This window comes from Sapajus apella, unplaced genomic scaffold (assembly GCF_009761245.1).
Source record: "Sapajus apella isolate SASKATOON/1434 unplaced genomic scaffold, GSC_monkey_1.0 scaffold62, whole genome shotgun sequence".
NCBI classification, from domain to species: Eukaryota; Metazoa; Chordata; class Mammalia; order Primates; family Cebidae; genus Sapajus; species Sapajus apella.
The window spans coordinates 14,924,959-14,949,865 of record NW_022437002.1 but is presented as its reverse complement, the minus strand read 5'-3'; the positions used below and the strand labels follow the sequence as shown (position 1 = coordinate 14,949,865).

Here is a 24,907-nt window from a genome sequence, read left to right as displayed (position 1 = left end):
CATTGCACTCCAGCCTGGGTAACAAGAGTGAAACTCTGTCTCAAAAAAAAAAAAAAAAAAAAGAAAGAGAAGGGAGGGAGGGGAATATGTCCGTTCAATTCCACCAGCATCAGTGAGCAGGTGGTAGCCCTGATAAGAGCGTTTGCAGAGGGTCAAGGAGGGGCACACAGAAGATAAAGAAGGGATGCTGAAAAGCTTTCTGGGAGCAGGTGGTTCAAGCAGGTGTGCAAATCGGAATGAAAGTACTAAACACACAACTGTCCTGCCTGGCCCATCAGGCCTTCCTGGAATTCATTGCCGTGTTTACCTGCAATCCAGGCGGATTTGAGTTGCAAAACATCCTTCGGATTAGGGGCTCTCCTGTCCCAGCCCCTGCCATCCCCCCTTGCACCAGCTGCAGCTGACTCAGCCAAACCTTTCCTCCTGGCAGCCAGAGACGCTTGCCTTTAAAGGCAAGAGAGTCTTTTCTCAGCCTGCCTTACTCACTCCTAACTGTGGAGCTGCTAGGACCCGCCCTGCACCGCCCTGCCGCCACCACCACCCCTCCCCCGCCCACTTGCGTGCTCTGAGGCACGCACTAGGCTCCAGCATCCGCCTGTCACCTGGCACCTTCCTGCCAGCCAGTCCCAGAGAGCTCTTTTCCTCCAGACTGGCTGGGGCTGGAACTGCTTAGAATCAGACCTAGAAGAGGCCGAGTTCCGTCCAGGACTAAAGGCAGCCTCCAGGGAACAAAGCTGCCAGTGTGGGCACAGACTAGGGAAGGGGCACTAGCTTGCTGAAGCTGAATGCTGGGGCTCCACAGCCTCCTCACACCTCCTTTAGTGCCTTAGGTAAGGTCGGCTTGTGGGAACACTGAGGTTTCCTCAGGTCCTTCCCCCTGCTCAATAACTCTCCATGGCTCCCCACTGCCCACTGCATAAAGCCCTCCTGCCTATACAGACATTTGACTGTGATTCCACCTCTTCAGTCTCTTCTCCTCCCTAAGCCCCCATACTCCAGCCTCAGGGGCTACATAACTGCCCCTCCTGCTCCCCTTTTTCCCTGCACCCAAACCGTCTGTGCTCAGATGCTATTTTCTGGGACCTTCTCTAAACTCCTTCCCTAGCTGGAGTTAAATTCTGCTTCCAAGGACTCAGACACCCAAATAACAAACAAGTCCACCAGAGAATCTAATCTCTGATGCAGTGTCAATAGCTTCTGATGAATTTGCCTCTGACCAGTAGCCTCCGGAAGTCCTAAAACATTCAGAAAGGAACACAGAGAAGTAGAATTTCAAGCAGTTAATGGGGGTCTGTGTGTGGGCAGGTGGGGCTGGGTGGGTGAAGGGAAGGCTTTTTTTCTGGCCACTCTGCTTTGTCCTCAAGCACCACCCTACCATGGGATGGGGATTTGACTGAAGTTCTCACGTCAATAACTAGTACAGTTTATGTGGCTAAGCCTTTACAAACATCCACTTTCTCTCAGGCCTACCCAGGAAGGGTTCGTTACATCTATTTTACAGATGTGGGTCTTCAGGCTCAGAGAAGAGAAGGCATTGTTTGCCCATGAATGTTTGCAAGTAAACAGCAGAGCTGAGGCTCCAGAGTCCCGATCTCCGCTCCACCATCAATCTCTAAGAGTGGCTCAGAGATTCTTAAGTCCCCTAGGTAATCATTCTGGCAGTCTGCTGCCTTTGCACATGCTCTTCCCTCTGCTGAGAATGGCCTTCCCTCTGATCCATCTGAACTCCTAGTCAGCCTTCCAAACTTTGCTTAGCATGACCTCCTCCTTCCCAGATGCTCTCTCTACTCCCTCTCCTTCTCCTGAGGTACAAGCTCTGCTGCTCCTGTACAGACTCTTAACCCCCTACACTTGACTTGGTATTGTTGCTGCTTATCTCCCCTCTTCCTCCTTCTCCAGTATGGGGCCTCCATGAGGCTAACCATGGGGCTGCATGTTTCTGTCCCTGGGAAAGTGGCCAGCATGGGGCTGGCCTAGAGAAGGCCAAGGTGGCTGTTTGGTGAGTGTGACCCATGGGCTGAGTGAGGCAGGCCCACCACTGGGAAAAGGCATAGACAGTAGACTAGACGTGCTAAGAAACAGGGAGCTGTGGAGAGACTTTGAGCAGGGAAGTAGCAAAACCCAAACGGTACTTATGGAAAGACTCGAAGTAGCAGCAGGACAGACTGGAGTGGAAGGAAATCAGAGACAGGTCGACTAGCTGCTCACTCATTTGTGCATTCCACCCCTCCAGTCATTCGCCATGTGCCTCGGCTGCAGAAGCTGTCCTTGAGGTGCTCACAGGCTGAGGGAAGACAAAGGACAAGTGGCAACCTACGAAACACCAAATGGTAAAGGAGAGAAAGATTTCCGCTTGGGAGAATCAGGGACACTTCCCGGAGGAGGAAGGACCCATGGTGCTTTCTGGCACGCTGAGGTTGGGGAGGGCTTCCCTGGCAGAGGAGACAAGCTGAGCAAAGGTGTGGATGTGAGTTGCTGCTGTGAGGGGCGAGGCTGAGCATGTAAATTGGTGCTCCGAAGAAGGACCTTGATGGCCAGGCTTGGCCCTTACTCCCTCCATGACAATGCCAGACAGATAAGCAGGAGAGTGGTAGGGTGCAGGACTGGAGGACGAAAGACCAGAGATGGAGGCCCTGCAGACAGCTGGGGAGGGAAGGAAGACGAGGTGGTGTAGACAGCAGAGTCAACAGGACTTGATGGGCTGCCCAGGGGTGAAGAGAGAGGAGAGAGGTGGCCCCAAGCTTTCCAGCCTGAGAACCAAGGGACCACAGGAACCGTAGCCTTGGACAGGGGTGTATTTAGAATGCACCTGTCTTCTGTTTCAGGGCTCCATACCCAATCAAGCTACCCCTCAGCCAGAACTGGACACATGGCTAGAGAACTCCAGGGGTCATGTGGTCGGTTCTCCTGGTTTCCAAGACAGTAAGACCACCATGACTCCCTCCACGGGGAAAGGGATCCTCAAGACTTTGGTCAGACCTTGGGACTGGGGGTCTTTTCCTTCACTGTGTGTCACGTAAGGCCGTGGTCTAGAGGAAATAAGGCGAAGTCAGATAATAACAAGACCACTCCCAGTGCACCGGCACATGCCTGCACTCCCAGCTACTACGGAGGCTAAGGTGGGAGGACCGCTTGAGCCCAGGAAATCGAGACCAGCATTCATTTATCTACTAACAAACCAAATAAATAATCCAACAATATCACCAACCAGTAAATGAGAACTTCCATGCTAAACACTTCATGAGCTTATCTGGAAATTGCACCTCTCATGATAGCAATGAGATTGCTGTGAAGAACTTCATTTTACTCATAAGAAAACTGAGCCTCGTTGGCCAGGAACTCGCCCAGGATCGCGGGCCGGGCTAGTACACAGTTGAGCTGGTTCAAACCCGAGGTCTCTCCTGTCCTTAACGTCAGTTAAACTTCCTTTCATATTTTCCACACTTACAGGACACCACAGATTCACCTGAACTGTGAGAAGTAGAGGAAGGCGTCCCAGAGCAGGAGGTTTTAAAGCCCTGGTTTGAGATGGGTATGTATTTCCAGGCAGAGAGCCTGGCCGGTGCAAAAGCAAGGCTTGGCTCACAAACGGGAATGTGGGGGGTGGAGACAGGGAAGGGAGAAGTCAATCACTGAGCAAGACCTCCTGAAGTCTCTCTAACCAATAAATACTACTTTTCACGCAGTAGACGCTGTTCTAAACACTACAAATATTATCCCATTTAGTCCTCCTACAGCCCCATGAGGCGGTACTGCTAGTATCCCTAGTGCACCGAAGTCACCCAGCGGCCGAGTGAGAACTCCAGTCCAGCTCTCCACGCGCTGCTCCGCGCCTCCCGGCTTGCCTTACAGCCGGGTACCGGCTCCACCATTTTGCTAGAGAAGAAGGCCGCGGAGGCTCAGAGAGGCGTGCACACTTGCCCTGAGTCACACAGCAAACGCCCACCGCGGTGCCAACGCTCTGAGAGCGGGTCGATCTGCAGCCAGAGCAGGGGGTGGTTAGGGGCCCTCCCGCGCCCGCGCCCGCGCCCGCCCCCGGCCCCTCCCCTCGCCCCCTCCCCGCGCACCGCCCAGGACAGGCTGGGCCCTAGGCCCCGCCCCGAGGTCCTACCCACAACCCACCCCCCCGACACACCGGCGTCGGCAGCCAATGGCCGGTGTCCTATAAACGCCACGATCCGCGCGCTCTCCCGCAAGAGGCAAGAGGTAGCACCAGTAAGCGTGGCGGTCACTGGTTGCAGGTCCCGAGTGAGCGTTCCAGAGAGCGGGAGACCAAGCGACCGGACTCGGAGTCAGAGTCGCAGTGGGAGTCCCGGGACCGGAGCACGAGTCTGAGCCGGAGAGCGCCGCCTGCCCGCCCGTCGCCACCCGCGCACCCGGCACTGCCAGAGCCACCAGCGCAGCGCTGCCATGGAGCCCAGCAGCAAGGTGAGTCGCGCGCCCGCCGGCCCTCTGGCAGGAACAAAGGCGCGGACTCCTGCCCGCCCCTCCGCCGGCCAGAGCCTACCCCGCCGCCCCGCCGCGCTGTGCGCCCGGGGCGGGCCGCGCGCCTCTCGGAGCCTGGCTCCGCGCGGGTCCGGAGCGCAGCGCCCCACCGGGCCGCTGGCCGCGGTGGGGATGGGCTCGGATCTAGCGGGCCGGAGGGCGCCGCGTGCGTAGTTGGCGCCGGTATTGAGCACAAGGCTTCCTTCCGGGGGCCCCGCGCCGTCCACGCGGCCCGGCGGCGGCCGGGGACACAGGGCCCGGGCGCGGCACGTCGCACACGACCTCGGCGGCGGCGGCCCGTTGCCGGCTCCTCCCGGTGCGGGGGAGGGGGCCCGAGCGCGGCGCCCATTGGCTGAGCGGGCCGAGCCCCCGGCCCGGCCCAGGCCCCAGCGCGCGGAGGAGGCGGGACCCGCCCCGGCTCTCCGCAGGCTCCCCTGGCCCGGGCGCCCCAGTAGGTGCGCGGCCTGGTGAGAGATGCCCCACCAGCCTCCCTGACTCCTCCCGCCAGTCCCCCGCGGTGCCGAGGCCGAGGGGAGGGCACTTTCCCCAGGCCCGGGCTCGAACGCGGGGGTTGAGATGAACCTCCGGTCTCTGAGGCCCTCCTTTTGGAGGAGTGCAGGCCCCAAAGCTTTGGCCCAGTCCCGCGGAGATGTGCTCGGGAGAGGCGCGTTTACCCTGAGGGCCGGGCGGGGAGCCGGGGGTCAGGAAAGAGCCCCAGGCTGGAGTCGAGCTGGAATCGTGAAGGCCACGGGGCTGGGGAACGCGGGAGGGATGGGGACTCTGGGGACAGACAACTGCCTAGATAGGATTTCTTTTCTCCTGTGTATATGGGCTTCTGAAGGGCATCTCTGTGATTCCCGCAGAGCGATTCCTTTTCCACAAATGTTTGTTAAGCCCCTCCTGTGTATTGGGCATTGTTTCTTTCTGCCCGCCCACCCTTCCTCCCCCTAGTCTAGAATATTTTCAAGTCCCCTTTTCTTTTGAAACGCTCCCTCTTATCTGTTATACTTGGATTTTTCCATCTCCTCAGCTGGGAGGGCACCTGGATGGCCCTTTTTCTCTTAGCTGGGACTCGGGGGTAGCTCTGAATTCTGAACTGCTCTTCCTACCGGCGGTGGAGATGTCCGGTGGGACTGAGCGGGGTGACCTGGGCTGTACCCTCGGCGGGAAAAGGCCTTCCGCCTCACATCTGTTGAATCCATGAATCCAGACGACTTGCTTCAACCTTCCTGGGCCCTCGCCTGAGGTGAGACCCCGAGGAAGGCTCCCTACAATCATAGGTGAGCTGTAAGAGTGGATATAACTAAACAAAAGTGAAATGAGAAGCTGTTTTAGCTCTAGTGGCAAGGGCTGGGACTCTGGCTGTCTAAATATCTCAGGGCTCTTGAAGGCCGCTTAACTTCTGGGCCTCAGTTTTTCCACCTGAAAGATAGAGATCACTTTTTCACTTCCTGTAGGTAAGGAACTATCTATTCACCATGCAATGCCAGACATGAATATTTATCTGTTGAGTGGATAAGCGAATACTCCACATGGAGACCGAGCAGTGGAGGACAGAATCAACAGGTTCTTAGCCAAACTGCTTTTCAGTATCATCGACCTCATAGCCCTGCTGGTTCCTCACCAGCCACAAGCTCAGAGAAGGGAAATAAGTTTGCTGAAGTCACACAGCTGGTAAAGTGGCTGAGCTGGGTTTAAACCCAGGCCAATCAGATTTAATTTCATTTCTGTCTCCACTGTCTCTCTTCACCACAACATTTCTTGAATTTTAGGCAGAAGGGAGAGAGTTTGCTGGTCTTCAAAGGTGGCCCCTTGTGCCAGCTGGTTCTAAATAGTGTGGCAGGTGGGTGCTCTTCATGCAGTGCTCTCCACGTTTTCCACTGTCTACCTCATCAGTAATTAATGTATCTGCATTTATACATTCATGCACGTGCGATTTGATACTAACAGATTATATGCCTTCATAAAATAGAAATTTTTTTGTTTTTGAGACGGAGTCTCACTGTGTTGCTTGGGCTGAAGTGCAGTGACGTGATCTTGGCTCACCGCAACCTCCACCTCCCGGGTTCAAGTGATTCTCCTGCCTCAGCCTCCTGAGTAGCTGAGACTACAGGCGTGCACCAACATGCCTGGCTAATTTTTGTATTTTCAGTAGAGACGGGGTTTCACTATGTTGGCCAGGCTGGTTTTGCACTACTGACCTCATGATCTGCTCTCCTTGGCCTCCCAATGTGCTGGGATTACACACGTGAACCACCTTGCCCAACCAAAATGGAAATTTCAAAAGACAAATACATACAAGATAGGAGCTATAGTCATTTTCCCCTCCAAATCTTGTGTAGATCATTCCATATACATTCTGGAATAAAGCCCTTCCCTTTGGAGACTCCTGATTTGACCGGCAAGCACAGCCTTTTTGTGCACGATGTTAAACTGAGGCCTGGAGAGGTTGTATTGCTTGGCTTTCACACAAGGTCTAAAAGTCAGGTGTGTCTGGCTCCGAAGCCTTGGTTCTGCTATGTTCCTCTTTGTCTCCTAGGAAATGGGAACTGACTCAACTAACTTCCCTGTGTTCCATTGTGCTCCTCTGTAACTCATAATGAGCTTAGCTGACTAGAAAGTAGGGGACAGATGGAATCGTCTTGCCTCCAAGCCAGGGGTTCTCCCACGATCCCTCCTGGTCAGCACACAAAAGAGAGCCCTGTCCCAGATGTCTCTCCCCACCCTTTGTGAAGAGCTTGTAACTAGCCTTGCCTATGCCCATCACTCATCACTTTACTGTCCAGTCTCTGCCTTCCAGAAAAGGAAAAATCAGAAATCTCTAGGTTTCCTCAGCCTCTCCATGGTGCAGAGAGCATAGTTTTTTGTTTGTTTTTTTTCGAGACAAAGTCTCACTCTGTCACCCAGGTAGGAGTGCAATGGCACGATCTTGGCTTACTGCAACCTCTACCTTCCAGGTGTCACCACGCCGGCTAAATTTTTGTATTTTTGATAGAGACGGGGTTTCACTATGTTGCCCAGGTTGGTCTCGAACTCTTGAACTCAGGTGATCTGCCCCCCTCAGCCTCCCAGCGTACTGGGATTACAGGTGTGAGCTACTACACACAGCCCAGCAGAGGTGTTTGAAGTCTTGGATATGTGGTTTTGAATCCCGCCTTGGCTCAGTTGCCCAGTTTTCATCATTATAGTGTCTAGGAATTCAGAAAAGAATGTATGTTTGTCCCCTTAGATGCTCCATAAATGTTCCTTGCTTCTTTGGACTCCCACGATGCATTGCACTTACCTGGGCCCTGGGTGACCTGTACCTACCTGGGCCTTGGCCTCTATCCAGAAGCTAGCATTCTGGAAGTGTGAGCTTTTGGGGAGTCAGGATGTTGGCCCATGGGTATTAAGTCAGGTAAATCATTAAAGCTCCCATTAACCCATTCTTCCTAGGAGGGGTTTCTCAGGAAGCTAATCGGGATGACACATGGGTGGGAGTGCCAGACCAGGGAGGGTCAGCTCATGTGACTGCCCTGCCCTGCTTTGGGCTTCTTTGCTTTGCTTTTTTTAGGCTCCCCACCTACCTTTCTGAATTTGGGTCAGCCTTGGGATAGTTTGAAAGGAATGTTCATGTCCATTAACTGCTAGAATCCTCACAACTGCCCTGTGTTACAAGTCACAATGACCTCATGGTCCACCAAAAAATGACTTTGCCAAGATCACACACTGAATCTCCCACCCCAAGACATGCTGCCAGCCTTTCCAGGATGACATTAGAGGGGTGAGGGAACCCAGAGCCATGGCCCAGCCCGCCGTTTGACAAATGGGGAAACTGAGGCCAGAGAAGGGAAGAGATTTGACCAAGATAAGGCTATCGCAAAATATTTGAGTCCTCCTACGGAGCTGTGTTTTTTTTAAAGATGCTTTCTTCTCCACACACCTGTCTGTGCCATCCTCCACCCACCCCAAAGGAGCAGGCATCCCCAGACACAGGACCTGCCATGTTTTTTCTGCATACCATAGGAGCCCGAAAGTTGAATTAGACATAACTTGACAACTGAAACTCTACTGTGAATGGAAACAAAACACTAGATGTTCTCACTAAACTCTGACCTTGAAGAAGTGGCTTTCCCTGGAGCCTTGGTTTCCTTCTCAGTAAATGGAGACTTGGCTACCCCTGGTGGATGTGGTGAGACTGGCCCTCTGCCCTCAATCAGGGCGGCGGCTATTTTAAGTGGAAAGACCCTTTGTATGGCCAGTCTGGGTGTGCAAATGATGTAAATAGCCCCAAGATGATCCTTGTCTAGAGCCATCCAAGGATTCGACCCTATTTGCCCTGGAGCTGGACCAGCCTCAAATCCCTCATAATCAGCTTGTGACTTCAAGGAGCTCAGCTTTGCCCAGTGCCTCCTGGTCACGGGGTGTCGGCCTGGAGCTCTGCTCCAGTACCGAGGGTACAGGCATCCAGCTGCCCGCTTCCTCAAGACTGGCAGAGCCGGGGAGGCCTGGAACAAAGAGGAAAGTGTGCAGTGTTGGCTTGGGACCTGCAACCTCACCCCTTCCCCCACCTCACTCCTGGGCATAGAGATGACAAAGCCACTCACTCAATCTGGTAACCGATGTCCCCATGATGGCAGAGGCTGGGAAGCCTCCTGACCGGACTCATGGGCTGAGAGAAGCTGTGTCCAGGCCTGCAGGCCCAGCCCTGGCCACCCAAACAAGCCTCCAATTGTTACCTCCCTCCACGGAAGGGGTGGAGTGGAGCCTGAGGCTCTGTCTTCCAGCCACCAGGCCTGGCAATAGCTGATGCATAAACATTAGGGTTTTGCAGTAGGCAAGCAGGGCTCCTAAGCCTTGAACCTGGGCAGAAAGAAGGCAGCATCTTTTCTCTTCGTGACCACACTGATTTGCCTCCCCAGGGCCTCTGCACCATGGAATGGGAGAGGGCTCTTGCCTGACTCCAGCTGATGGAGCTGTGGCTACTGAGGCCTCTGCCGGACAGGAAGTCTGCCTATGTCTCCTAGCCCACAGTTCATCTCCCCCTGCCCTGGCATTTGGAAGTGGGGAGGAAAGGGATCCATCAGAAACAGCTCTATTGTTCGACCTTAGGCCAGACACTCACCTCTTGTTGGAGCTTGCATTCTCAGCTGTACTGGGGATGAGACCTAGCTGTGTCTGGGTCTGCGGCACTGAGGCTCCAGGGGAGCATGTGGTCCATGCACCAGGCCTGGGGAGTGCTGAGCAGCACGGGCTGGTTTTCACAGCACAGTGGGAGCCCAGACAGGCCAGTGGGCCATAAGTGCCTCTGCTGGCGGAAGAGGTGGACTCTCTTGGGCTGCAGGGCCTCGTTCGAGGAAAGAAAGAAACAGCCACCCTGGGCTCCTTCAGCACCCATCCGTGGCTGTTCTTCCTGCGGACTTCCTGCCACTAGCTGGGTGCCTTCTTCAGCTCCTGGCTGCATGTGATAACTTGTGGGTGGCCCTCACAGTTGTGCAGAAGCTATTCCCACAGGTTTCTGGTCCCAGGTGAACAGAGTCTGCTCTGGGCTTGCCTTGCCTCCATCCCACAACCCTGGGTGCTGCCTGTGGCACAGCCTAGAGCAGCACTGCATTGTGGTCCTGGCCCTCATGTGGCCAGAGCTGATCATGAAGTCCGGCGTCCCAGTGGTCATGGCTGGCACCATCACCATCTACAACCTGGTGGTGGAAGTCCTTATCGCCAACTCTCTGAATGACTTCATCAGCCTCTATGGGACTCTCCTCCAGCCGAGAGCTGGCGGGAGTAGCCCAGCAGCCAGCTGTGCTAACAGCATTGTGGGGGACGCAGTGCTGCCCAGAAGCCAGGGCTGTTTGTGGGCCTGATCCTGATCCTCACCTTCGCTGTATGGTCTCATTGCCCCCATTCTCTCCACAAAGTAGCCTTCTTTGAGCCCACCAGCCACAGAATATGATGTAAAGATCGCCCCCTCCTCGTTCCAGGATGAACAGCCTGACACACATGTCCCTTCAGTAATTGGTCTTGTGAATGCAGTGTCCTAGTGCAAGTGCCGATCATCTGTTGACCCCTGCCTGCCCCAGGCTGTGGACCTCTGGGCCCCTCGTCACCCATCCAGGTCCCCTGACTAGTGAGAATGCCCCACCCATCTAGAGTGCCCTGTGTCTAATGATGAATTTGAGTGTCATTTTCCTCTCCATGGTAGGTTTATTTATGGAAGATTGGACCTGTTCATATATCTGTGGAGCAACCCTCCATCTCCCAGCTATGTAAAATCTCTAACCACAGTGTTGCATTGTGGGGTTACCATGTCTGACACTTCCTTGGATAAACTACCCTCCCTCCAGCCCTGGACAGTCTAGGGCCTGGCAGGCAGTGTGTGGGGCCTACTAGGCCCTGGCATCCAGGCTGTATCTAGTAAAGTTCAATATGTGACTGGAAAAAAAATTGGATTAAAAAATTTTTCAGAAGTTATAGAGCCAACTATAGAGAAGCATAAAAAATGAAAGAATGTCTTCTAGTTTTGACAGTTTGTTGTTTACTCTAAAGACTTTTTATGCATGTGTAGATACATGCCTATAAATATAACATCTGTGTAGTTGGAGCTCAGTTTCTGCATAGTTCTTTGCAGCCCATCCTGTTCACCAGCCCCACCCTTAGAGGTAAATACTAGCAAGGTTCCTGTCTGCACATACAACCAAGTGCCAGTATACAAGTTCACTAACTTCCTACTCCTTACACAATATATGTACATTCTATTGCTTTTTCCCCCCTTTACAATCTACCCTGGGGCTCTTCACAACACATATATACAGATGTGTTTCTCTCTTTCCAACAGCTGCATAATACTTCATTACAGGCATGTCCCACCATGATTAAGAAATAGCACCCCGTCACCTTTCTTCAAACCACTCACCACCTGATGTATTAAATGTATTTATTTTCTGCCCCAGCCTTCAACTAAAACATCAAGTTTCACAGGCAGGGATTTGGTATAGTTTTGTTTCTGAATTCCCATCGACTGGAAGAATGTTGGGAGCATGCTTTCAGGCATAATATTTCCTTAGCAATATCATGTGTTCTTAGAAAATCCTCTCTTGCGGAGAACTGAAGTGTAGAAAAAAGGACTTGTTTAAGGTCACGGAAGTGGAGGAGCTGGGACTTGTTTTCTGAGAGTGACAGTGAACTTTGCATGTGCCCAGTCTTACCAAATTAATGTTCTCTTAGTTGAATTAATGCCCATCTCAGCACCAAATGTGTACCTTCTCAGGGGTGTCAGTTTCCCCAGGGTCCAGATCCTGGCCCCATGCCCACACAGGGCCAAGGAGCTAATCGTTTACATTTAACATTCCATTATAGGATGCATTTCTTTTTGGTTATTTAGGGAGAATGTGGTTTTGCCTGGAAGGCTTTGAGAATGCTGGGCAGCTCAGGGGACTTGGGGCTTCAAGCAGAGGCCGATCAACTTTTTTTGAAAAGGACCAGATAGAGGGTAAATATTATCAGCTTTGTGGGACATGTAGTTGTCGGCCTGCCCCAACCACTCAGCTTTGCTGTTGCAGTACAAAAGCAGCCATAAACAATATATAGACAGATGAATGTGGCTGTGTTCCAATAAAACTTTATTAATGGTCAATGAAATGTGAATTTAATATAATTCTTACATATCACAAAATGTTAGTCATTGTCTTTTTTTTCTCCCCATCCGCTTAAAAATGTAAATCCCTTTCTTAGCTGCCATAGTTTGCCAACCTTGGCTTACAGCAAATGCAGCAAAGTGGCCCAAAGGTTTCTGAGCTTGTGCCCAGGCTGTCTCAGAGTGGCAAGGCTCAGAGAGTTGTTGTTATGGAATTTGACCTACATAGAAAGCACCAGGTAGAAACCTTGTTTCCTTCAGGGACCAGTACCCGGAAACCAGGGGGAGGACCTGAGCAGGAAAGGCATAGAATTTGGCATCAGAGACCCCCAGTTGGAAGCTTCCCTGAAGCCTCCAGCCCCCTGGATCTGTGGTTTTTCCCTCTCTCAGTCTCATTTCTCATCTGTGAAGTGGGAGCAATCTCTCCCCGAGAGCTTGTTTGTGGTGGTTAAATTAGGGTGTATGAGCAGCCCCTGGCAGAGTGCCTCGCCTTCCTGGTGCTGCTGATAAATGTACTAGCTCGCTCCTCTCAGCTCTGCTTTGAAAACTGGAGAGCGCCTTCTGCCTCAAGGTTCAGTCACGCAAGGGTCTTGACATCATTGGAAGGCTTAAAGGAAGTGGCTTGAGGAGTAGTTAATGCTTGAGGTCACCCTAAGGTCAGGCTTCAGACTGCTAGCCCATCATTCTTCTTTTTTAAAAGACTTGGCAGGACGGAACCGGTCAGAGGGTAAAATGCCAGGCTAGGAAACCAAACAACTCCAGTCCCAACCCTGGCTTTTGTTTGTATGCTAGGCTGGCCATCTACCCTCTGATCTCAGGCACCTCCTCTCAAATGCCAATGTTACAGCAATTTCTTGAGCTTCTTTCTTACTGCAGCTGAGACTGTCTTTTTTTTTTTTTTTTTTTTTTGAGACAGTACCTTGATCTGTTGCCCAGACTGGAATGCAGTGGTGAGATATTTGCTCACTACAACTCTCCAGCTCTCAGGTTAAAGTGATTCTCGTGCCTTTGCCTCCCAAGTACCTGGGATTATAGGCATGTGCCACCAAGCCCCACTAATTTTTGTATTTTTAGTAGAGAAAGGGTTTTGCCGTGTTGGCCAGGCTAGTCTCGAACTCCTGGCCTTAGGCAATCCACTGCTTCCACCTCCCAAAGTGCTGGGGTTACAGGTGTGAGCCACTGTGCCCAGTCTTGAGCTTCTTTCTTTTAATGTGCCAAGAAGTTTGTTTAAATTAATAAGAAACATGACAAAACAAATTAAAAGAGAGGTGTCATGGATCAGGTAAACCCCTCCCCGCCCTCCTTAGAGCTGTGGACTAAACAGTTGGCAAGCCCTGCGTCTCCTCCTCCCCTATACCTCGGGAACCCATGTGGGATGCTGTGGGAAGAGGACAAGATGGAGCAACATCTGGATTCTGCCAGCCCTGGAACCCTCCTCTTGCCAGGAATACCCTGCCTCTGAGTGGCAGTAGCCACGTGCTCTCTCTCTGCTAGTATAGACTGAGAACCTGCTGCAGGCCAACCCCAGGGCTGGAGCGCTATGCCGAGGAAAGACATTAGCATGAGTTAAAAGGCCACGGTGCTTGGCAAGTTATACAATGTGGCCAGGGCCATCCAGCATCCGAGTGTGGGAGGAGAGGTCCTGAATCTTAATACCTCCTCCATGGCTTCCTGGGAGAGGGCGGGCTTTCAAGGGTTGTGAGACCCCCAGCAGTGGGATAGCTAGGAAGGGTGAGGAGTGGGAACATGAGAAATCCTTCTCTGTGCTAGACCCCGAGCCCAGGCACTAGCTGAACTGAAGGGTCATGGCTCTCCTAGGAGAGTCAGGATTTGAACTCAGTCTGCCTGACTTAAGAGGTCTTTAATCGACAGCCCTGTGGGCGTGGAGTGGAGGGTTTTGAGGGTACTGTTTTCACCTCTCAGAGCTCTGATGTTCCAGCACTCGTCAGGGATTTGATACATGGCTAAGGATGAGCACTGGTCTGGCATAACAGATAACACAGAGCCAGCTTTGCCTAAAAGCTAAATTGAGAAATGACAGGTTTTATTTGTGTTGCAATTAGTGTGTGCTGTTCCCTACGCTGGCCACTCTGGCTGCAGACACAGTACGACGCAGGTTCCATTTTATTTTATTTTTTTCTTGCTCTGTTGCCGAGGCTGGAGTGAAGTGGCACGTCTCTCAGCTCCCTGCAACTTCCGCCTCCCAGGTTCAGGTGATCCTCCTACCTCAGCCTCTGGAGTAGCTAGGTACAGATGTGTGCCATGACATCCAGCTAATTCTTTTTCACCATTTTTTTTTTTTTTGTAATTTTAGTAGACACCTGGTTTCACCATGCTGCCCAGGCTCGTCTTGAATTCCTGAGCTTAAGTTATCTGCTCACTTTGGCCTCCCAAAGTGCTGGGATTACAGACACAAGTCAGTGCCCCTGGTTCCATTGTTAAGGAGTTGCCCAGACTGGGTGGCAGATGGGTAATATGCTGGAGACTGCAGAGGACATAGCAAGAGCAAAGGCCTGGAAGAGATGGAATGTTCTAGAAAGTAGTCTCATCCCCAGGGAGTGGTGATGGGCTGCTGGGGATCCCAGATTCTGGGCTGTTCATTGCTCCCCACCCCTAATAAAAGGCTCCCACAAGAAAATCACAAGCTCTGTGGGGCTAATATCCTCTAAGTCATCACCAACTGTTCATCAGCTTGATACCAGAATAAATACACGTTGAGTGAAGGGACTTCACAGCCATGTTCCAGTTCCAGCCACTGGCTGGTGGAGGCAGGTGGTGCTATGGTTGCCTGATGGAGGGTAGCTTGCTATTCTTCCCTGATTCAGCAAACACTTGTGGAGGGAATTCTCCAGGCTTCATGATGGATACCGATAGAGAACTTAACAGCAACCCTTGAAGGAAGGAACTTTCATCCCTGTTTTCTAGGTGAGGAAACCAAGGCAGGCTACCATGTATATCCCAACTCCAAGGTGAGAGGAAGCAGCTTGCAGCATTTAAACGTGGGTCTCATTCCAAGCCCAGCAATGATCAAGCTGGCTGTGGTGGGCGCAGCAGGGTGGGAGCTAAGTATGAGACTGGTCGCAGTGCCATGTGTCTATTGAGGAGCAGGGGGCTGTGTCCCTCTCCCTACACCTGGCACTGAGCCACACTGAGCACCCTGTTTCTTAATCTGACTGATCGGTCTCCATTTCTTCCCCCTGCACATACCGTTCTGTCCACCTGGAATGTAGCCTTGCCACTGCTTTCCCACTTGGCAGACTCTGCGTGTCCTTCACGGCCCCCAGCTCCAATGTTACCTCCTGGGAACTCATCTTTTGTCCCCAGGCAAAACCGGAAGTCTTTCCCTCCAGGGCTCTCACAGTGCCTCATACCAGCCTCCTGTTGAAGCCCAGAGCACACTGGCCTCTCATCTTCATCTAGTCCCCACGGCCCCCACCCCGCTGGACTGGAACCTCCTTCCTTTGTGTCAGGACCAGGTCCAGTTTTATCCGGGGCCCCAGACTTAGTTAGCATGAATCTGGAGCACGGGTCATTGATTATTTTAGTGGGTCCTAGTGCAACAGCTGCCTGGATATGACCCAGGGCGTGGGTAGGCAGGTTTTCTAAAGTGGAGTTTGACCTTGACCTGCCGATGACAAGATCCATGTCCTTGGCCTCCAGCAACCCCACTGCCAGAGCCTACAGTCCCTGAGCAGCTGCTCAGTGGGGCCCCAGGGATGACTTCAGAGGCTCAAGACCCCTGGAACGTCAGATGCAGACCTAAGTAAAACGGGGCCTGTCATCATAGCCCTCATCTTGCACGGCCAGTGTCATTCATTCATGCTCTTCCAACGTAATTTTTGCCAGATCTGTGAATCTTCTGTATTATTTTCCACCTGACGTTTTTATTTAAATTGCTTTGTTCTAAATAATATGAAATCATAGGGCTTATAAAAATTATTTTGAATAGGTGACTCCATTCACACCATTCAGAATTCAAAAAGGTCCCAAAATGCTATAAAACGAAATCTCACTTTCACCCTGTCCCCAGTCACCCCAGTCCCCCTGGTTAGAATGTTACCTTTCTTGTACGTCCTTTTTTTCTTTTCTTTTTGAAACAGTCTGCTCTGTCACCCAGGCTGGAGTGCAGTGGTGCGATCTCGGCTCACTGCAACCGTCATCTCCCAGATTAAAGTGATTCTTGTGCCTCAGCCTCCCAAGTAGGGAGGGACTACAGGGATGCATCACCACGCGCAGCTAATTTTTGTATTTTTAGTAGAGACGGGGTTTTGCCATGTCAGCCAGGCTGGTCTCAAACTCCTGGCCTTGAGCAATCTGCCCGCCTCAGCCTCCCAAAGTGCTGGGATTACAGGTATGAGCCACCGTGCCTGGCCTCTTGTGCATTCTTTTAAATAGGTGTGTATATTCTCTCCCTACCCCCAGCCAATTTTTTTTTCTTTTTTTTTGAGACATAGTTTCACCCTTGTTACCCAGGCTGGAGTGCAATGGCGCGATCTCGGCTCACCGCAACCTCCGCCTCCTGGGCTCAGGCAATTCTCCTGGCTCAACCTCCTGAGTAGCTAGGATTACAGGCACGTGCCACCATGCCCAGCTAATTTTTTGTATTTTTAGTAGAGACGGGGTTTCACCATGTTGACCAGGATGGTCTTGATCTCTTGACCTCGTGATCCACCCGCCTCGGCCTCCCAAAGTGCTGGGATTACAGGCTTGAGCCACCACGCCCGGCCGCCAATTTTTTTTTAAACACAAAAGGTAGCATACAGGCAGGGTGCAGTGGCTCATGCTTGTAATCCCAGCACTTTGGGAGGCTGAGGAGGGCGGATCATGAGGTCAAGAGATCAAGACCATCCTGGCCAACATAGTGAAACCCCATCTTTACGAAAATACAAAAATTAGCTGGGCATGGTGGCACATTCCTGTAGTCCCAGCTACACGGGAGGCTGAAGCAGGAAAATCACTTGAACCCAGGAGGTGGAGGTTGCAGTGAGCTGAGATTGTACCACTGCACCCCGGTCTGGCGCCTGGCCACAGAGCAAGACTCTCCCTCAGAAAAAAAGAAAAGGTAACATACAACGCACACACTGCTCTGTTTTTGGTTTCACTTTATTTTTTGAGACAGGGTCTTACTGTCACCCCGGCTGGAGTGCCATGGTCTGATCACAGCTCACTGCAACCTCGAACTCCCAGGTTATATATTCCATTATATAACCACATTTTCTTAAACCATGGCTTGATGTCGCTGCATTGCTTGTTTTTTATCTATTCTAATGTGTTCTGGAAAAATACTGTATATACTTTGCATCCCACAAGCAAATGCAGGTAATTCCGAAGACAGATAGGCCAGCATGCGGTGGGCCCAGCAGACACTGTTTAGTGAGCCCTCCTGGTGATGCTCCGTGCCTTGCCACAGCCTCTGATTTAATCCCAGTGCCCACCCTATGAGTTAGGCTTGACCTGGTATGTCGCTGGGGTCCCCCAGAAGTTTGTCAGCTGCTCACTACCCTCTTAGAACAACAGCTCTGGGCCTGAAGGCTCCCCAGAGAGTTGAGAGAAGGGAGAGTCTTGGGGCAGCACCAAAACGTGGGTAGGTGGGTGGGAGCTGTCTTCCCAGTTGCGCAATGCAGAGGATTTAGAGGGAATAAGTCCGTGGGTATGAGGGAACCCCCAGCATGTGGGATGAATGTCCAGAGGCAGGCTAGGGGGCCACGTAGATAGACCCGTGGGAAGGAAGGACCCAACGCACACACATAGGGGGCTCTGAGCTGCACACTCCTCCTGGGCCAATGCCTTCCTCTTTCGCAGCCTCTGATGTGAGCACCTCGGCTTTTGGGATCATTGCCCTGACTGACAGCTTTCAGAGAATGAAAAGACCATACTGGGAATATGCCTGATACCAGCTACGCCCACAGCTATCTGTGATGATCGTGAAGTAAAGGCTGCTTCTGGGTTCTGTGGAAACCGAGGCCCAGAGACCCACAGCCAGGCCGTGGCCAGCTCTGCCCACTTCTAGTGCCCAGCCTGGTGTGGGTGTGTAGTGAATGCCAGTCATTTTTTTTTCACGTGCCTCCCGCGGCTCTCTTCTCCCACAGTCAGTTAAAGGCCTGCCTAATGTCACATTTCCTGACATCCTCATTTTCATAGCTGAAAAGGAGTAATTTTCTCCAACAGGGCAGACACCCTGGTGGCCTCTCAGTCACCTGTGGCTAAGCAGGGCTCTTCACCTGCTGGCCTCTGCCTATCCTGCTGCTTCATGTCCTCGACTTCCAGTGGACAGAAGCAAACTGCCCCTTTTCCTTCCCAGCCCTTTACCCATTGGAAACACCTTGGCCCAACACTTGTACTCACCTTGTCATGCACTTTTCCAAACTGCGTTCCTGCCTGGCATATCATCTATGTCCAAGTAGCCTTGGGAGGCTCATGGTTTGGGGATTGTTGCTGTGAGGAGCACCAGGCAGGGAGTCCAGAGCCCTGAGCTCTGCTGCAGACCCCTGAGTGATCTGGAACTTGCCTCACCCTGTCAGGGCTCAGTTTCCTGCCCTGTGAACAGCAGGAAGGGCAGGGCAAGGTGGGATCACATCTCCAGTGTGACAAATGAGGCTGTTTCCATTTTGCCAACAAGCAAATGGAGGGTGGGGGAGAAGTGGTGCAAGGGGGACTTAGCCTGCTGGAATTCACAGAGCAAACAGGCACATGGGCTGGAATCAGACGCTGGCACCTTCAGCTCCAAATCCAGGGTGCTTCTATATCTGTGCTACTCCTACCATGTAATTTGGGCCCCCCTTGCATAGGAGGGCTGGTTCCTGGGCCTCCCAATCAGAGCATCTAGAACCACCAGACCCTAGGTGTGGCTCCACGAGGGAAATGAGACCCCAAAGAATCCAAAGCCTCTCTCTTCCTGACACCTGGCTACAAAGAGAGAAGACCATACTTCCCCTCTCTCCCCAGGAAATGGCCCGGCCAGCCCAGTGTCTTGAAATCAACTAGGCTGGTTTGGGCACCTAAGATTGGGAATTGGCCAGGTTTCCTGGGAGAAAGACTGGTGTGGTGCCAGGAGTCAGGCAAGATACCTGAACACAGGAACCTGCCAGTCCAAGCCCTGTCCTGTAGTAATCTGGGCCCAGACACGCCTATAACAGTGTGGTTTGTTTCTCTGCAGAAGCTGACGGGTCGCCTAATGCTGGCCGTGGGAGGGGCAGTGCTCGGCTCCCTGCAGTTTGGCTACAACACTGGAGTCATCAATGCCCCCCAGAAGGTGAGTACTGTGCCTTCATTGGCTTATGGACACCAACCTGCCCTGTTGCACATCACACATGCCCACAGGCTCACACTGCCACTGGAGTGTTAAGAGTCATTTACATCAATGCGCTGTCTGCCTCCAATCAATTTTCTGGCCCTGACCATGTCAGAGACTTGTTTCTTCTTGCCTTGGAATCTTAGGGCAGCAGTATTCTAGAATCTCAGGTCCCACAGAATCCTGGGATCTTTTATAGGACTTCTTGACCAACCCCCCACCTAACTCAGTCACATAGTAATAAGTCTGATAATATAATAACATCAGAGCAAAGCTCAATACAATAATGTTGCATTTACATGGCATTCTGGGCTGCAGCGGGTTTTCATGGGCTTGTCTCAGGTAATGCTCACTGTAGCACTGTAAGGAAGCAACAGGCATCACTCCCAGCCTGCAGGTGTGGGAAATGGCCAGAGAGAGGAAACCTGCCCAGCATCACCCAGCTAGTCAGAGAGAGCTGGTATCCAAAACCAGCTCCCTGCCTGCCAGGTGGTCCTTGAGCCTGCGCTCATACCCATCCACATGTAGCACACTTCCTTTTAAGGCATCGAACTCTAGGTCGAAACCGCATCCTCTCCCTGAAAGCCCTGTGCCAGTCAAAGCAGAAATGGCGTCTTGCCCTAGGGAGCCGCAGGGGGTGGAGGTCTGTGCTGACTTCCTCCTCCCTGCTGTGCCTCCTAGATCTGTCCTCACTTGTCTACTTGAATGTCAGGATGGGAAGGGACCTAGGCCATCTCCTCCAGCCCAGCCTACTTGCTTTAAGGAGGAGAAAAAAGGAAAAGGGGGTAGGGGGGCAGAGGGTAGGCACAGGAAAGGAAACTCACCGAGCCCTTCCTCTGTACCAGGCATTTTTGCATGTGTTTAGGAGATTGGGTGGTGATTTCCATTTTATAGCCCCGGAAACAGTCCCAGGCAGATGAAATGACCAACAGGCCCAAGGTCGCAAAGCTAGTGAATGCTGGAGTCAGAAGCCACACTCTGTTATTTCCACGGCCTCAGGCTATCTCCCTAACTAGCTGCCTTGCCAGTTAAAAAATCTGTACCTTCCCAGAGAGGACCAAATGAGAGTGGGCAGTCCTCACATCAGGACCACATCTCTTGTCCAGACGGATGAGGCTGGCAAGTGGGTGCAGTGACTCCCAAAGATCAGGGGCCTGTTTGGGGGAACCGGGTAGTGTCTGGAGTTAGCTGGGCATCTTCCAAATAGGCAGACCGTGGCTATGGGGCCACGCCCGATGCTGAGGAGCAAGTTACCAGGAAGGCTTGGGCTGCTGAGTCATGCTCAGCTGCAGCGGAGGTGACAGGACTTTTCCAAGTTTGCTGGGCATGGCGACCGTGGGCCCATGCTTGGAGCAGCCCCAAGCCCTGCATTTGCTAACTGTTCTTGACAGCTCTTGCCAAAATGTGTGCTTCATAACTGGCTCCCTTTGGGAATCCTTACAGGTAGAAAGTCTGTAAGACAGACTGGGAGGAAACAGAAGGAGGCTGAACTCTCCACTTGGTTGCACATTGGGGTTTCCTGGACACCCCCAGATTCTGATTTAATTGGCTTGGGATGCTGTTTGGGCATTCAATTAAAAGTTTCCTGACCAAATCCAATGTGCAGCCAAGGTTGACAGCTACTGGATTTAGTGATGTCTTGACTGTGATCTTATAGTGAGTTAATAACAACTAGGACTCTAAGGCCAGGACAGAGGAGGTGTTTTCCAGAAGCAAAACAGGGTTGGGGTGAGCAGGGGGCCTGCCAAGTAAAATGCCCAGAAGAGAGAAAGCCTGGCATTCAGTAAAGTGTGAGTAGTATAGTGTGTCACTAGAGTGAACAGGAGGAGGGGGAAGGATGGGGAGGCCAACAAGGTAGGCCAGAGCCAGACCAAAAGGGCCTTGTGAGTATGGCATTACACAGTCAGAATGGGCAGATGGGCACCAGCATGGGGCCCAGCTAGGGAGCATGGACTTTAGGATGAGGACAATAGGGACCCGCTGCCCAGGGCAGACGTGATCAGACTTGCATCATAAGGAAATGACTCAGGCGTCTGGTATGGAGGGGTGGACCTAAGAATGTGAGACTAGAGACCAGGAAACCATCAAGAAGGTTGCCGTTGCACCAGTGACATAAAAGCAAACCCTCAGAGGAAGAATGGATGGGATTTGGTCATCAGTTCTGTGCGAGGACAACAGAGAAGGGTTTAAAAATGGTTTCTAGGTTTCTGGCACGGGTGATGCATGGTTTTAAGAAGGAGCAGGTGTGCCAGGAGCTGGCAGGTGGCCATGGGCTGTGCAGGAATGGAGGCATGGGTGCCTCCTGCACGTATGGGTCTGTCTCATAGACCCAGGCTGGAGAAAAGTTGAGAGTTAGTCACCGGTATCCACACACTGGAAGAAGATCTTCTAGGAAGACTGTGGAATAAAAAGAGAAATGAAGATTAAGGCCGGGCACGGTGGCTGTAATCTCAGCACTTTGGGAGGCTGAGGTGAGCAGATCATTTGAACCCAGGAGTTCGAGACCAGCCTGAGCAACACAGCAAGACCCCATCTCAATTTTATAATTAAATACATAAAAATAAAAAATAAAAAGATCAAGGCCCAGAGAACAACCCATTGCTAGAAGAGGACCCTAAGTAGAGGAACAAGAGCTGTTATCTCTAAAACCAGGAGAGGAGATCCTCCCAAAACAGAGGTAGAATGTAAGCTGTCGAAGGGCCAGAGTCTTTCTGGTTTGTCCACAGCGGTGTCCTTAGTGCCTAGAACAGTGCCTGTCATAGTAGTAGACACTGGTGGATAGTGGATTAATGCAGTGAAGGGATGCCCCAGGGGTTGAACTGGGCAAGCCTCTCCACAATGTTGAATGCAGAAGAGGCAATGGTGGCCTTGTGGTCACTCGGGCTGACTGGGTGGCACAGCACAGGTAGAAGCCTCACTGCAATTGGGTGAAGAGTGAGAGGCAGATGGGAAAGGGTGGAAATGGCTCTTCCAAAAGAGTTGGTGGGAGAGGGAGAAAGGAGGTGGGAGCTTTGGAAGGATGGTATGGCTAGGATTTTTTTTTTTTTTTAATGAGGGCTATTTTTTTTTTTTTTTTTTTTTTGAGACAGAGTCTTACTCTGTCACCCAGGCTGGAGTGCAGTGGTGCAATCTCAGCTGATTGCAGTTCTGCAATTCTCCTGCCTCGGCCTCCCAAGTAGTTGCAATTACAGGCACCTGCCACCCTGCCCAGCTAATTTTTGTACTTCTGGTAGTGACAGGGTTTCACCATGTTGGCCAGGCTGGTCTTGAACTCCTGATCTCCTTATCTGCCTGCCCATGTTGGAAGGAATCAGCAGAGGAAAGGGTAAAGATAAGGAAGTGAGGGTGGAGGTCTTCCAGGAGGAAGGTGGTGTTGGAGCAGGAGGGAGGGGCCGGGAGGGACTGAGATACTTTTTTTTTTTTTGGAGATGGAGTTTCAGTCCGTTGCCCAGGCTGGAGTGCAGTGGCATGATCTCGGCTCACTGAGGATCACTTGAACCTCCGCTTCCTGGGTCCAAGTGATTCTCCTGCCTTGGCCTCCCCTGTAGCTGGGCTTACAGGTGCGTACCACCACGCCTGGCTAATTTTTGTATTTTTAGTAGAGATGGGGTTTCACCATGTTGGTGAGGCTGGTCTCGAACTCCTGACCTCTGGTGATCTACCTGCCTTAGCCTCCCAAAGCTGTGGGATTACAGGTGTGAGTCACCACGCCCAGCCAGGGACTGACATACTTCTGAAGATGTAGAGAAATCTGAGATGAACTTCTGTGATCTCTGGGGCCTCCCATCTAATCAGAAATTAGATTAGAAATTAGATTAGGCAAGAGGTTATAATGGAAGATGGGCGGAACCTCTGACCTCAGCACAGGCTCAGCAGCACAAAGGGCCCAGGTGAGGCTGTAAACTTCATTCATAGGACCATATCTGGGCACCTGTCCAAAGGTCACTTTACTTCAGAAAGCAGCCCCGGCAGACGGAAGCTGGAGATGGGAGTGGCCGGAACTGAGAACGCTGAAATCTAGCGGTGTTTCTTGGGCAAGCACCCAGGCACTCAGTCTGTTGACTTTTGCACTTTACAAACACCTCTCACAAGGCTGGCTGTAGTTTTTCCAACCAGGAGCAGATTAGAAGTGATAAATATAACATGTGAAGAGAGGATAGAAGGATCCAGGAGGAAGAAATGAAAATGAGGCTCAGAGCCCACGTGTAGTAACAGCCAAAGCGACTGTGTGCCTGGGTAGGGCTGAAGGCCTGCCCTAGGGTGGCAGAGAGATTCCATCCTGCCAACTGTTTCATTCATCCAGGACTTCCTGAGCATCCACACTGTGCCAGATGCTGTCCTAGACAGTGAGGAGGGAGAATTAAGCTGTGAACACAGCATGCACATGCTGGCCCTCAGGGAGCTGCCTGAGACACAGTGTGAGCTGGGCCCTGTCTCCACAGCAGTGGGAGAGACCCTTGGAGAAAGAGTGTAACTAACAGAGGGCTTCAAGTGCTGTGAGAGCAAACAGGGAGAAACTAATACTGGGGTGGGGGTTACAGGGGAGCCAAAAACAAAGGGCTTTACAGAGGACTTGGCAGCCACGCCCGACCTTGATGGGTGAGTTGACCTTACGGGGCAGGTGTCTGGGCAGTGGGATCGGCTTGGCTTCTGCAGAGGTGCAGGGGTGCGAAATGATCTGCTGGTGTGGAATCGCTAGCTGCCTGCACTGAGCACACCGACTTACCTTGCCTGTTTAGAGGAACCTCTCTTAGGAAACAGCATCGAGTTGACCATAGTTTGTCTGCTCTTGAGAAGAGACTTTCCCCCACAAATTGTGAGGATGCCAGTTCTCCTGCTAATTACCAGAAGCTTGTTTCTTCCATAAAACAGGCCCCAAAGGGCTTCCTTCTAGAAGTGGTTAATTAATCATATTATCTTATATGTTTACAAAGCACCTCCCCATAAATTACCGCCTCACAGCAATTCAACTCCACAAGGCAGGCAGGGCTGACATTATCTTCCCCTCTTCTAGATGAGGGAATCGAAGCCAGATGAGGTATCTGGAGAGTAAGAGGCTGAGCTAGAGGTGGGCTCCCAAGCCTTGTGCCTCCTCCGCCCTGCGCACTGCCCCTGCCCTCTGTGAGTGATGACAGGACTTTCCTGCCATGCTTCCCCTCCTGGAGGAGGACAGAGGTGGAAGAGGCCAGCCCAGCCACAGAGGGAGCAGAGCAGCTAAATGAACCAGGGAATCCTGATCGTCATATTGGGCTGATCCGAGCACTGCTCCTCCCCTCCCCAAATGATGGAGCTGCCAGTAGAGAATGACTAAGGCCACAGAGACACCATGAGGTCCTGGCCCAAGAGACAGTGTCAGGCATGTCTGAGAATAAGGCATCCGCAGAATCCAGAGAGTTTGGGCCCGAAAGGGCCTCATTGTTTGACAAACAACACTCCTTGTTTGACAAAGGAGGAACCTGGTCTGCAGAAGAGGTGAGATCTGCCCACGATGACCCAGCTTGGTGAGTGAAAGAGCTGGA

General features: G+C 52.1%; 1 protein-coding gene and 1 long non-coding RNA gene across 2 annotated transcripts in view; one reads left to right on the top strand and one right to left on the bottom strand.

Moving 5' to 3' along the window:
• Positions 1-1,203: 1,203 nt before the first annotated feature.
• LOC116529394 lies at positions 1,204-4,040 on the bottom strand. Its single transcript, XR_004259483.1, has 2 exons — positions 2,836-4,040; positions 1,204-2,284 (listed from the first exon to the last, which is right to left on the bottom strand). It is a non-coding gene; the product is annotated as an uncharacterized LOC116529394 (long non-coding RNA).
• An 84-nt stretch (positions 4,041-4,124) lies between these two features.
• Positions 4,125-24,907, top strand: part of SLC2A1 (solute carrier family 2 member 1) — a 32,981-nt gene continuing 12,198 nt past the window's right edge. The window contains exons 1-2 of the mRNA XM_032247204.1: positions 4,125-4,428; positions 19,254-19,349. Coding sequence (XP_032103095.1) covers positions 4,411-4,428; positions 19,254-19,349 — 114 coding nt within the window. The 5' untranslated portion in view covers positions 4,125-4,410. The remainder of the gene's footprint in view (positions 4,429-19,253; positions 19,350-24,907) is intronic.